Below are 14,934 nucleotides of genomic sequence, written 5' to 3'. Positions count from 1 at the left end.
CTGCCACTTTCCCTCGCCACCTCCTGGCTGCCACTTTCCACAGCCTCCTCCTGGCTGCCACTTTCCACAGCCTCCTCCTGGCTGCCACTTTCCACAGCCTCCTCCTGGCTGAGGCTTTCCTGTGTATGAAAATGGGACATAGTTTTAGTTTATTGTTCATCAATTAAACACACTTTTGAGAAATATATTAAACAATGCTATACCTGACTCAAGCTGTCCTTCTCCACATCTTCTTCCTGAGTGGAAGGCCCAGGTTGGAAGAAAAAGTAGAAGAAAGTGTGGAAGGTAGGGTTGAGAGTGATGGCCTGATTTCAGTGTGGTCTGACAGAAACTGCAGTCTGTCATAGTAACACAGCCTGGGAACATAAATGTCATCTGCTGCTGCTCCTGATCTCATGGACCTTCTTGCGCTCCCTATTATATGTGCTCCTCAGGCCACCAATTTTGGCCTTCAAATAGTTGATGTTTGCCGTGGGGATCTGCGGCTTCACCAATTCCTGCAATTGATCCAGCGCTGCCTGCCTCTTTCTTTTATTAGTTTAAAAGGGGTGTTTTACCTGCCACAGACATGACAGCTCTCTGTACATATCAGTGAATTGGCGGAGGAAGTCGTAATCATTAAATCTATCCATTTTATCTGCAAGACACAACACAAGATAAACCCTAATGTCAGGCTAAACTCTTCTAGTCTTGTCCCAATATAGGCCTCAATCTAGAAGCAGTATAGACCACTGATGCCACAAGTTCAAATTGTACCTTCGTTATCACGATCGGCGCTTACGCTACTCCGTTCTCCGCTACTCCGTTCTCCGCTCACAGATTGTACGTACAACGCACGCGTGATACGCTTTATATACACTGCGCATGCGTGAAACTCCGCCCGGCCCTGACCTTCTTGCTAGTATCTTCCCCACCCCTTCACTTTCTAAGCAATGGGAGAGCACAAGGCGAAGAAAGAGCAGGTGCATGCAGAGGAAAGCAGCAAGGAGGAGGATGAGGAAAGCCCGGAGCCACAAACGTCCCAATACAGGAGATTTAAGGCCTCAAATATGTCCTTTTAGAGATGGTGGAGATGGTGGACATCTTGAAGAGGGCCGACTATGATGGGAAGCATTGACCTTACCCAAACCCAAATGTGAGAAAGGCCAAGATCATGGCTAAAGTTGTAAAAAGTCTGCAGAAGGATTCTGGGGTACGGCGATCCAAGGATCAACTGAGGAAAACGATGGTCAGACCTCAAATTGATAGAGCAGGATCAGTACAGAAGAATCAAGAGAGTGCTGCAAAAAAGTAAGTATTTTGTCTTGTGTTCCTATTAATATTATTACGTTCATGGTGCTCCATGTACTTTTCTTTACTGTTGTACAGTAGTTTAAAATGGCAAGTTTGAGGTTCGTGGACACAGTAATCGTTCGTAGTAAACATTGTTTGTTCGCGCACTAATACAATGTTTTTGGCAGATGCAGGTTAACTACATTTGTACAGGCCTATTTGTATTAAAATAAGTTTATTACATTGTTGTCTAGATGGGTTTGTAACTAGAATGAAATGCAAACTTGATTCAGTGTAAGTAGAGGACACAGCTGGAAGCAGGAGCACTAGTGTGGGACACCAGAACAAACTTTTTAGGGTGTCCCACACAGGTGTTCCAGTGGATACTAGGGGTGTCTACATGTGGGAAACTTTACCAAAAAAGGTAAGCCAGCTTTAGAAAGGAAAAAAAATCATGATTTTAGCTTGGAAGGAACTCTGCCAAAACAGACAATTGTACTTTACTTCCATGAAATGTTTCACATTATTATTGCTGGCCTCAAATATCTGTGTGCTAAGTATACCTATTTTTTAAATCCCATAGGGGAGAAAAGACTCAGGACATTTAAGGTTACCAGGGACACCCAACCTCATAAAGAAGGGGAACTCACAACACCACAACCTCATAATGTGGAGGAAGGAGAGGTTTATGAAGTGGGCGAGCCGGATGTCCTGTGTATCTTGGTAGTTCTCGGCAGCTTTTGGCCACCTTCGGCCGTTCTCAGCAGCTTTCGGCTGCCTTTAACCATTCTCGGCAGCTTTTGCCCACTCTCGGCCGCCGAGAACGGCCGAAAGCTGCCGAGAATGGCCAAATGCGGGCCGAAAGCTGCCGAGAACGGCCAAAGGCGGCCAAAAGCTGCCAAGAAAGGCCGAAGGTGGCTGAAAGGTGCCGAGAACGTCCAAAGGCGGCCAAAAGCTGCCGAGAAGGGCCGAAGGCGGCTGAAACCTGCCCAGAGGCTCACAACGGCACACACTCACGATTTTCCCCTGATTTTAAGGGGGGAAAAGTGTGTGTTATACGCGGATAAATACAGTATTTATGCATTTATTTGAAAGCCAAAGGTGCTCTTTGGATTTTGGGCCCCTCTATGTCTCTAGGTTGTGAAAAAATCTCATACATGTGATGTCCCCATACTCAGGAGGCATAGTAGAATGTGTTTTGGGGTGTAATTCTAAGTATGCCTATGCTGTGTGTGTGATGCCGCGTACACACGACCGGACTTTCCGGCAGACTAGGTCCGACGGAATGAGTCCGTCGGACAATCCGATCGTGTGTGGGCTAATCTGATCGTTTTCCATTTAAAAAAATCCAACGGACCTAGAAATAGAACATGTTTTAAATCTGTCCGACGGACCCAATCCCTATCGGGAAAACCGTTTGTCTGTATGCTGGTCCGACGGACCAAATACGACGCAAGGGAAGGTATTGGCTACTGGCTATTGAACTTCTTTTTTTTAGTCCCGTCTTACCTCATCACCTTTAAAACTAACGGATTTTTGAACGGACATAGTTTGCACGTGTGTGGCCAAGTCCGTTCGTTTGGAAAGTCCGTCGGAACTCCGCTGAAAGTCCATCGGGAAGACCGTCTGACCTAGTCTGCCGGAAAGTCAGGTCGTGTTTACGAGGCATGAGAAATAGCTTGTTCAAATGGCAATTGGAAATGGAAATTATTGAATTTCTTAATTTTCTAAAAAAAAATTGTGACAAAATACATTACAACTTCAAAAAACTTGCCTCTCACTAAATACCTCTGTCTGTCTACTGACTGTCTACTTTCCTAAAAGGGGTCCTTTGTGGGTATTTGTACTGTCCTGGCATTTTAGGGCCTCAAGCAATGAGATCGTCCATCGCTGCATAAGGATTGATCAATTTTCAAATATATATTCCATAGAGCTGGGATCTTCAAACAGTGGTCCCCCAGCTGTTGTGGAACTACATGTCCCATGAAGCATTGCAAAACTCTGAAATTCACAGACATGAATAATAGGCATGATGGGAATTGTAGTTTGGGCCATAGTTTGTAGACTCTATAACTTTCACACAAACCAATTAATACACGCTTATTGTGATTTTTTTTTTTTTTTTTTTTTACCAAAGACATGTAGCAGAATACATTTTGGCCTATTTATGAAAAAATAAATATTTTTTTTAACATTTTTTTTTTATTGGATATACACTATTTTACAGTATTTTACAGAAAGTAGAAAATATAGTTTTTTTTGTTTGCAAAATTTTCATTTTTTTTTGTTTATATCGCAAAAAAATAATAAACCCAGTGCTGATTAAGTACCACCAAAAGAAAGCTCTATTATATTATATATATTATATATATAATAGATGTAGAAATTACATCTATTTTATTTGGGTACAGCATTGCATGACCGCGCAATTACCAGTTAAAGTAGCGCAGGGCCAAATGAAGAAGGTAAAATCCTAAAGAGGTAAAATGGTTAATAAAAGTTCAAGTCGAAATGTAATGGGTTCAATGTTTTATTATTTTTAATTGCTGGTTATATTTTACATTTCGAGTTGGGGGGGAGGGGGGGGGGTGACAGCTTAGAATCCACACAGAGCCCATTGCTACATACAGAGAGTCACCCCAGGGAGGATCATAAATATGTGAGAGCCCAATAGGAGGATGGGAGAAGTATCTGACCCCATAGGGTACCCTAAGGACTGCCAGAAGTTATATATGGAAGGTCAGGAGTCATATAAGATCTGATGCAATCCAATGATAAAAACAGGATAGGCTGTATAGGACAGTGATTGGACTGTGTATGCAAACACTAAGAATCGGGGTCCATCTTTAATATTGATTGGACCCTGGGCAAACATTTTCTTGCCCTTCCATGTAATTTCGCTCTCCTCCCCAACATTCCAAAAAAAAAACAAATAAACACAGTCATGCTCAAGGGGCCGCTGCTTTGGGCCCCACAACAATGACTGGGCCCGGGGGAAGCTGCCCCTTGTGCCCTATGTTAAAGACGGCCCTGCTAAGATTGTACAATCAGAATCATTATACCCGTGAGCTAATCTCTACATACCAATTGTAAAAAAAAAAAAATGTATCAAAGCCATATGGAGACACTTTAACAATATCCAACTGTAAACATAAGAAATTAGAAAAGTAAGGAGCACATTTTGAAAATGCATGGCTAGGTTAAAGAAGCTCTCCGATCAAACAAAATACCTGTGTGATTAGTGTCAGATGGAGGCTGCCGCCGTCTAGCTTCCAGCTTTCAGGGCTGTGCAGCTTCCACCATCGGAACCCTCTCCAGTTCGAACGTTTCTTTACTCCAGACTCCTGTTAGGTGTCATTATTAGATGTATGTGCTCTTTATCCATCTATGTGTTTATATCACTCATATGGATATATATATATATATTTATTTTTTTTATTGCTAATCCAACACACAAGGATTCTGACAGCTGTCATGAATAATCTTCATAAGTTGCCCAATATGTTTATTTACTATGATCATCAGCTCCATCTGGTGGCCATATTGAGGTGTTTTCTTATTTGAGGTATTTCAGGAAATGACCACCTTCTGACCACTAGATGGAGCTGATGCTCATAAAATGTAGTGCCCTGGGGTTTAGTCAGGGAGCTCCTCACAGGTTTACTTGCCAGAAGCTTAGTTGCCCTGGTCAATTGCTAGAGATCCATTGATTTCTCCCTAAGTTTGGCCTGGTTGCACTTTTCTCTTCTACCGCTAGGTGGCCGGGTACTTGGTGGTGCTAGATAAGAGAAGGGCAACCAAAGGTCAGGTTGTGGGTATATGGGGTATCTCAGCCAATGGGCAGGGGTTTTCTTCAATCCCTTGGCCTGCTGGGAGAACCTATATATTCGGGTGAGGTCAGGTGATCTGTATTCTGTGCCATCTGGATGGCTATCTGGGTGGGAGGTGTGTTGGACGCCCCGAGCTGCTAGGCTGGAGATTGGCCCTTAGTGTTGCCACATCATCCCTTTAATCCGGGACACCTATGAATTACTCGGGTTCTGAGGCTGATTTAATGCAGATAAGGCACCAAGTGAATTTAATTACCACCTTAATCAGTCACAGAACTCGTGTAATTAATGTGTGTCCTGGATTAAAGGGATGATGTGGCAACCCTATTGGTTCTATCCCAGGGGCATCTGGCTGCCAGGCTGTGTGAGGGCCTATCCAGAAGTAAGAGAGCAGTGCAGGGTTGGGATTGCGGCTTGCAGTCCAACCAAAAGTGACGGATCCGCCAGCCGGAGAACCTGTCGTGGTCGGAGGTAGAAGAAAAGCTGTCGCCACTAAGGGTCCAATCACCTTTACCAGGGACCACAATGAGTAACTGAAGCAAGTACCAGAGCAGCATTCTCACCAAACGGGCACGGTGGAGAATCTGGAAATTTTAGGCGGTGATCAAGTCAGGGGCCCAACCAGCGGAAGTGACGCTTGCAGAGCAGCCTTGTGAGTCAAGCCAGGGACCGAGCCAGTCAGCAGGGGGTGAAGCTTGAGAGGTATCTGGAGTGCCAAGCTAGGGAGCCAGCAGAGAAGCGGGGGTGATGCTTGAGGGAGATACCACCACAAACCTTGGAGGAGCTCCAGGGATTCATAATCAGTGAATCAGAGGGCCCAGTGAGAGACCAGGAGCTCAAGGGGCTGACGAACTACAAGTAGAAGTTGTAGTGAAGCAAAGAGGACTGTAATGATTTGTGTTAGGAACTGTTAAAGACTCTTGCCATAAGACATAGCAATCCTGCACGTGCAGAGGTGGCGCCTTGCTGGGGGCCTTTCCCTGTATGGCTGTCCTGCTATTCAAGTCTTGGAGTCTGCCAACTGAAATTGCAACTGCTTAAGGGTGTCCTGGCCCTAACCCTCTTCCCCCCTCAAAATATAAAAAGGACTATTAGGAGAAATAAAACCTCTTTTACATCCAAGAAGTGTCTGGCACCCAATAACGTCATCCACCTTCTACCCACTATGCCCCACAACCCACCACATACAGAAGGATGTCGGCTATCTTTGGCTCTGAACGTTCTCATTAGACTGGAGGAGGACGGAGACTTTGCTACCTACATTTGCAATGGGAAATTTTTATTTAGACCCCTGAAAGTGTATGTCGAGGCAAATCTTTATTTTATTTTTTTTATTTTTTTTGTGTGATGATGGATTAGGACCTCTGTCAGGTTTTAACTGCTATCCAAGGCTCCATTAAAGAATATTCCCCTCCACCAAACAGGAAGTGAGTAAAAATCTCCGAACAGGGTAAAAGACAGGAAATCAAAGCTGATCAGGGGGTCTTGCCTTCCCCTTCTCTGCTCGGTATTGCTGTTGTATTGCCTGGCTACAGACGCACGTTACAGTTAGTAGGCTTGTGCAATTTGTTTCGTAACGAATCGAAATTCGGGCGAATTTTGCATTTTTCGGACATTCGGATGCATCCGAATGTCCGAATAAAAAAAATAACGAATAACAACGAATGCGAAAGAAATATAACGAATGAATTTGAATGAATTCAACATGATTCGAAATTATTTCAACATGATTCGAAATTATTTCAACCGCATTCGAAAATATTTTGTGACCCGACTTTAGGGCCATGTATCTCGGGGTCACTTGGTGCTAGACACTTCAAATTTGGATATGTTGTAGTGCTAGTATTATTGTGTTTGCATACCAAATTTGGGGTTTCTAGCTATAAGTGACCCCGAGATATGTGGCCCCAAAATCGGGTCGCAAAATGTTATTAGTTATTAGAGCAGAGAATGACATTTTGCGACCCGATTTTGGGGCCACATATCTCGGGGTCACTTACAGCTAGAAACCCCCAATTTGGTATGCAAACACAATAGTACTAGCACTACAACATATCCAAATTTGAAGTGTCTAGCACCAAGTGACCCCAAGATACATAGCCCTAAACTCGGGTCACAAAATATTTTCGAATGTGGTTGAAATAATGTCGAATCATGTTGAAATAATTTCGAATGCATTCGAAATGATTTCAACATGATTCAACATTATTTCAACTGCATTCGAAATGATTTCAACAATATTTTGTGACTCAACTTTAGGGCCATGTATCTCGGGGTCACTTGGTGCTAGACACTTCAAATTTGGATATGTTGTAGTGCTAGTATTATTGTGTTTGCATACCAAATTTGGGGTTTCTAGCTATAAGTGACCCCGAGATATGTGGCCCCAAAATCGGGTCGCAAAATGTTATTAGTTATTAGAGCAGAGAATGGCATTTTGCGACCCGATTTTGGGGCCACATATCTCGGGGTCACTTATAGCTAGAAACCCCAAATTTGGTTTGCAAACACAATAGTACTAGCACTACAACATATCCAAATTTGGAGTTTCTAGCACCAAGTGACCCCGAGATACATGGCCCTAAAGTTGGGTCACAAAATATTTTTGAATGTGGTTGAAATAATGTCGAATCATGTTGAAATCATTTCGCATCCGGTAGAAATATTTTCGAATTTGGTTGAAATATTTTCGAATGTGGCCGATTTTTCGAATTCGGTAGAAAACTAAACGAAATCCGAAAACTAATTTAAGGAAGTTAACGAATATAACTAAAAGAAATTAATGAATTAACGAATTAAAACGAAACGAAACTAAACGAATTTTTTCCTTTTGCACATGTCTAATTAGAGAGTTCCTTTGAAGCTGATCAGAGAGAGGATTTGTTTGATAAGAGTTACTTTAAGGAAGCCAACAGGCACCTTAAGGCAATATCCTTCAGGCCAGAAGGCAAAGTAAGGCACAAACAGCAGTTAAAAAACGAGTGTGCTCCAAGAGGAGTGATCTTGTCAGGTGATGCTGCGAGCTGTACAGGGAAGCTGCTGAGAGTCTTGACACTTCTCCATAGTCTACATTGTGTTCTCTGAGGTCACTTGGTGAAGGTGATGAGGTATTCCGGATAGGCCTGGACGTCATTAAATATCACGAACACTGAGGGTGTTGATAGGTTATCTGTGGCGCTGTCATACAGGTCGGTGGGGTTTGATGGGCTCTTGGCTGGAGGGACGATCATCGCGGCATTCCCAACACAGTATACACCGGTGAGGACACGGGCCAGGTACATGTATTTGTATCCATTTGTATCCGGTTTGGAGTATGTGTCTTCCGCAGAGTAAATGGCTTCAGCAGCGAAATACGTCCCTTTTCCCAACTTTGCAGCTGTACTCATAGAAAGAGAAAGAAAAGTATTCATCACAGATCAGAAATACAACACAGAATATAGACACGAGGATACCTATGTCACATCTGAGATATTATATTACTATTATTTTACCAACCCCCATAATGCACAAGGAGGAGAGACACACAATCTACAGTCACATCAATTGCTGCACCAGAGGAGCTTACAATCTAATGTCCCCTACCTCACAGTCACACACTATTATTATTATACAGCTCTGACATATACCGAAGTGTTATACAGAGATCACTGAGCCAGTCAAATCAGTCTCTGTACCAGAGGCGCTTCTCCACCAGGTGGTGCTGTTTTGAGGAAACGTCAAGCCTGGGCCTGTCCTGCAGGCTTCTCCCCCAACCACTAGATGAAGGTGGAGGATCTCTAGAGGCGCTGAGGCCTATGCATGTGCTCAAGCTGCAATGGATCCTGGGCCTGTCCCTATGCAAGGGGAGTCCTTGCCAGTCTTTCAGGATAGAGTGGTGATTGGTGAACTGACTTTGCCACATTACTAAGGAGGAAAAGAAACTTGCTGTCATGAAAGAGGATTTCAGGAAAAAGAAATCCCTGCACTGTAAGTCTGGAAGCAGTAAGAGGGAAGTCTTCAAGCTGAAGTCTCTGGAGGAGGCATATAAAAAGCAGGAGAACTTGGTCGCCTCTCTAAAGCAAAGCAGCGGTGTGTTCAATGAGAAATATGAGAATGAAGAGAGATTCCAACAGATGAACAGATGGACAGATGGGTGGCACAGTGGTGTAGTGGTTAGCACTCTCACCTAGCAGTAAAAAGGGTCGCTGGTTCGAATCCCAACCACGACACTACCTGCCTGGAGTTTGCATGTTCTCCCTGTGCCTGTGTGGGTTTCCGCCGGGCACTCCGGTTTCCTCCCACACTCCAAAGACATGCAGGTAGGTTAATTGGCTTCTGTCCAAAATTGGCCCTAGTATATGAATGGGGACCTTAGATTGTGGGCTCCTTGAGGGTAGGGACTGATGAGAGTGTGCAATGTACAGGGATAGGGACAATTGTAGACACTCACTCAGGTTGAACTGGATGGACTGGTGTCTTTATTCAACCTTACTAACTATGAAACTATGAAGGAGAGTGCCTGTGCTAGTACCAGCCAGAGGGTGGATACCACCGCAACAGTATGGATGGGGGGTAAGGAAGTGGCTTCACATGGTGGCCCCAATACTGCCCCTGTCTCAGGATCTGTTGCACCTGAGTCAGTATGTGCCCCCAACCCTCCCCAGCAGCCTGGGTCATGTCAGGAGGAGGTTGAGGAAAATGGTGGATTGCTACAGGCCATTACAGAAATGGAATGGCACCGATTAATCAGATGAAGATCTTGGTAAAGGAGTGCTTGCTGAAAATCTCTCTCAGTGTATGGAGGACTTTCCTGAGATTCTACCTGCCAACAGATATCCTTGCAATCGGCAGGGAATGCTGGAGGAGCTAGCATGTATCCAAACAGAGAAGATTCTACTGGCTGTGAGAAGGAGTCCCCCATGGACACTAAGACTGCAGAGCAGGAATGTTGCATGAACATTGAAACTGCAGAGCAGGAGGGCTGAGAAAGCTGGTGTTTTTTCTAAATGGAAGACTTTACTGGATGACGGGACTGCTGGTAACTGTGATACCTCTTGGACTATGGTGAGTGGACTGTTGTGCTGGAGGGGAGGAGGGAGGATCAAGTGGTCGATAATTTACCAAACCAGATTTCAGAGGTTCCTATGCAGCCAGTTAATATTTCCATGCAGCCAGTTGATGTGTCATCTGTCCTAGTTAGGACTGTTAAAGCGGTTCTTCACCCTAAAGGGGAAGTTCCTCTAATCTGATCCCTCCCCCCCTCCGGTGCCACAATCGGCACCTTTCAGGGGGGAGGGGGGTGCAGATACCTGGATAATCCAGGTATCTGCACCCACTTCCGGGCAGACCGCCGCAGACCCCCGCAGACGCCCCGCAGACGCCCCGCCCCGTTGTGTTCTGGGAAATACACAGTTCCCAGGACACAGCGGGGGATCTGAAGAGACGCGCAGCGTGACTCGCGCATGCGCAGTAGGGAACCGGGCAGTGAAGCCGTCATGCTTCACTTCCCGATTCCCTGACAGAGGATGGCGGCGGTGGCAGCAGCAAGACGAGCGATCGATCGTCATCTGCCGCCGACATCGCTGGACCCTGGGACAGGTAAGTGTGATTTTATTAAAAGTCAGCAGCTGCAATATTAGTAGCTGCTGGCTTTTAATATTTTTTTTTTTAGGTGCAGCTCCTCTTTAAGGCTGTGTCAGGACAAAGTCATGCTACTGGTGGTGGAAGGGAGCCAGTTGTGCAACTTTCACCTAACGCACCTTCCATTAAACGCAGGGATGTGGTACAGCTCAGGTGGGAAGGAGGAGGTATTTCACCTATCAGGAGGGTGATCGTGGATAAGATTCTAACCATGGGATTTAAGGCGGAGGATATTTATGCTCTTATCAGTACGGTTTGTTCCTATGAATACGATTTGTCATTTGTACGTCCAGAGTTACTGGAACTGTTTTGGGAATGGTTTGAGTATGTAAATGGGGGCCAGCCGGACTCATGACAGCCCTTGATAAAGAATGTAACTATCTTGACAAGGAATGAGTTTATACCCCCTGAGGATTTATGGATCTGGTTGAGGAGGTTTGGTGACATTTTGTACTTCCTAAAAAAAAGATTATGGATGATAGAGGAATCTGGACGGGTGGGTGGTCGGTGTCAATGAGGTTGAGAGTGTGTGAGAATGTGTGAGAATATGGTCAAGGATTTGCCCTCCTCTGCCTTTATTGATAGAGATAGAATTACTGTCTTCTACCCTGGTCAACCTAAGCTGTGCCATAAATGTGGAGTCAAGGGACATTTCTCCTCTTCCTGTCCAGAACAGGAGTGCTCTTTGTGTCACGAACTGGGGCATCTCCCGAGGGACTGTAGGATCATTAAATGTAACCTATGTGATAAGGTTGGTCACTCTTATAGCTGGTGCCCTGAAGCTTTGCACAATAAGCCAGAGTTAGTGGAGGAATTCTTCCGTCTGGATAGAGAAGAGTCTGGGTTGGCGGAGGTTGTACTAGGGGATCCTAGTGCCTCTGTCTCATCAGAATCTGTGTCTGTGAGGCCGGCTGTGGTGTCAGTGTCCCCCCCAGTCTGTGGTTCTCCCAGTCAGTGTCAGAAAGTGGGTTTGTCAAGTCTGTGTCCGCTCCTATTGTTTCTCCTAGTGTAGTGAAGGCAGTGGAGGGTGCTGGACCAGAATGTATGGGGGTGCCAACCCCTCTTCCTCAGCATTGCAGAAGTGCGGCTGGAGGTCATCAGACACCGAAGGGTGGAGTAAGTGATGGACTGGATGATAGTGGAGGGGGAGGTGGGAAGGGAATGAGGGTGGCTGGTGCAGAATGCAAGGTGAATGATGTGGAAGACAGGGTGAAAGATGTGTAAGCTGGGGTGAATGAAGTGGGGGAAGGGTTAATGGCGGGGTTTTGGAATTGGTGAGGGTGGTGGTATCAAATACGTTTGAGGTGTTTTCTGAGGTGGAGGGTGAGGATTCAACTGTTGAGAAGTCGGTGACTTCTATGGAGGAGGAACAGAATAATACAAACAATACAGAAGGATAGCGGTGGGGGGGGGAGGGGGGGGGGGAGGGGGTGGGGTGTTTCTTCTCACCATTGCTCCCAGCGTAGGCTCTGTTGAACCCATTGAGATTTATATTATCTGTTGTTGAACTCTCGGTGCCATGGAAAAGCCTCTTCTCGTTGCTCTTGTTACCATTCTTGGTATCGATACTGTTCTTCTTAATTTGGTAGTTCTGATGCAAATGTTTGTTCTGTATTCTCTCAATCTGGGGTGGAAGGAAATAAAACAGAATCATCATCTGTGCTCACTGACCATGTGAAAAGAAGAACAGAGAAAAGTGACGCAGGGTTCTCACAAATGCAGAGTAAGAAGCTCCACTAGTTCTGTTCAGAGCAGAGAAAGTTGATCTTGCAGCTTTCTCCGAGTTTTGTAATTAGCCGTCCGGGGTCTGGAGTCCATGAGGCTTCAAAGAGCTTTGGGAGGAAGAAAGACTGTAATCCTGTGTCCAGGTCTTACTGGAGACCCGCGGGCTTTGTGTGTACAGGTGTGCACAGCAGGGCTGGACTGGGACAGAAATTTGGCCCTGGACTTCATCCAGACTGGCCCACTTACATTTTGAGTGTCCCATCACCCGCCACTTACAACAGTGTGTCCCATCAGCACCACCTTACATGAGAGTGTCCCATTACCAGCCCCCTTACATGAGAGTGCCCCATCAACACCACCTTACATGAGAGTGTCCCATCACCAGCCACTTACAACAGTGTGTCCCATCAGCACCACCTTACATGAGAGTGCCCCATCAACACCACCTTACATGAGAGTGTCCCATTACCAGCCCCCTTACATCAGTGTCCCATCAGCACCCTCCTTAAATCAGAGTGTCCCATCACCAGACCTCTTACATCAGAGTGTCCCATCACCAGCCCCCTTACATCAGAGTGTCCCATCAGCACCCCCTTACATCAGAGTGTCCCGTCACCAGCCCCCTTACATCAGAGTGGCCCATCACCACCCCTTACATCAGAGTGTCCCATCACCAGCCCCCTTACATCAGAGTGGCCCATCACCAGCCCCCTTACATCAGAGTGTCCCATCACCAGCCCCCTTACATCAGAGTGGCCCATCACCAGCCCCCTTACATCAGAGTGTCCCGTCACCAGCCCCCTTACATCAGAGTGGCCCATCACCACCCCTTACATCAGAGTGTCCCATCACCAGCCCCCTTACATCAGAGTGGCCCATCACCAGCCCCTTACATCAGAGTGTTCCATCACCAGCCCCCTTACATCAGAGTGGCCCATCACCAGCCCCTTACATCAGAGTGTTCCATCAGCACCCCCCTTACATCAGAGTGGCCCATCACCAGCCCCCTTACATCAGAGTGTCCCATCAGCACCCCCTTACATCAGTGTCCCATCACCAGCCCCCTTACATCAGTGTGTCCCATTACCAGCCCCCTTACATCAGAGTGGCCCATCACCAGCCCCTTACATCAGAGTGTTCCATCAGCACCCCCCTTACATCAGAGTGGCCCATCACCAGCTCCCTTACATCAGAGTGTTCCATCACCAGCCCCCTTACAACAGAGTGTTCCATCAGCACCCCCTTACATCAGAGTGTCCCATCACCAGCCCCCTTACAACAGAGTGTTCCATCACCAGCCCCCTTACATCAGAGTGTCCCATCACCAGCCCCCTTACATCAGAGTGTCCCATCACCAGCCCCTTACATCAGAGTGTTCCATCACCAGCCCCCTTACAACAGAGTGTTCCATCAGCACCCCCTTACATCAGAGTGTCCCATCACCAGCCCCCTTACAACAGAGTGTTCCATCACCAGCCCCCTTACATCAGAGTGTCCCATCACCAGCCCCCTTACATCAGAGTGTCCCATCACCAGCCCCCTTACATCAGAGTGTCCCATCACCAGCCCCCTTACATCAGAGTGTCCCATCACCAGCCCCCTTACATCAGAGTGTCTCACCACCCCCCTTACATCAGAGTGTCCCATCACCAGCCCCCTTACATCAGAGTGTCCCATCACCAGCCCCCTTACATCAGAGTGTCCCATCACCACCCCCTTACATCAGAGTGTTCCATCAGCACCCCCTTACATCAGAGTGTCCCATCAGCAGCCCCCTTACATCAGAGTGTCCCATCACCAGCCCCCTTACATCAGAGTGTCCCATCACCAGCCCCTTACATCAGAGTGTTCCATCACCAGCCCCCTTACAACAGAGTGTTCCATCAGCACCCCCTTACATCAGAGTGTCCCATCACCAGCCCCCTTACAACAGAGTGTTCCATCACCAGCCCCCTTACATCAGAGTGTCCCATCACCAGCCCCTTACATCAGAGTGTTCCATCACCAGCCCCCTTACATCAGAGTGTCCCATCACCAGCCCCCTTACATCAGAGTGTCCCATCACCAGCCCCCTTACATCAGAGTGTCCCATCACCAGCCCCCTTACATCAGAGTGTCCCATCACCAGCCCCCTTACATCAGAGTGTCTCACCACCCCCCTTACATCAGAGTGTCCCATCACCAGCCCCCTTACATCAGAGTGTCCCATCACCAGCCCCCTTACATCAGAGTGTCCCATCACCACCCCCTTACATCAGAGTGTTCCATCAGCACCCCCTTACATCAGAGTGTCCCATCAGCAGCCCCCTTACATCAGAGTGTCCCATCACCAGCCCCCTTACATCAGAGTGTCCCATCACCACCCCCTTACATCAGAGTGTCCCATCACCAGCCCCCTTACATCAGAGTGTCCCATCACCAGCCCCCTTACATCAGAGTGTCCCATCAGCAGCCCCCTTACATCAGAGTGTGCCATCAGCAGCCCCCT

General features: G+C 46.7%; 1 protein-coding gene across 1 annotated transcript in view; it reads right to left on the bottom strand.

Annotated features, from left to right (window-relative positions):
• Positions 1-4,697: 4,697 nt before the first annotated feature.
• Positions 4,698-14,934, bottom strand: part of LOC143925130 (protein mono-ADP-ribosyltransferase PARP14-like) — a 79,093-nt gene continuing 68,856 nt past the window's right edge. The window contains exons 16-17 of the mRNA XM_077449747.1: positions 12,171-12,345; positions 4,698-8,478 (exon numbers count right to left, since the gene is read on the bottom strand). Of these exons, the coding sequence (XP_077305873.1) occupies positions 8,189-8,478; positions 12,171-12,345 (465 nt within the window). The 3' untranslated portion in view covers positions 4,698-8,188. The remainder of the gene's footprint in view (positions 8,479-12,170; positions 12,346-14,934) is intronic.

Source organism: Lithobates pipiens, unplaced genomic scaffold (genome assembly GCF_037356315.1).
Source record: "Lithobates pipiens isolate NorthernLeopardFrog02 unplaced genomic scaffold, aLitPip1_a1.2 Scaffold_22, whole genome shotgun sequence".
Taxonomy (NCBI): domain Eukaryota; kingdom Metazoa; phylum Chordata; class Amphibia; order Anura; family Ranidae; genus Lithobates; species Lithobates pipiens.
This window is presented reverse-complemented; position numbering and strand designations above follow the sequence as displayed.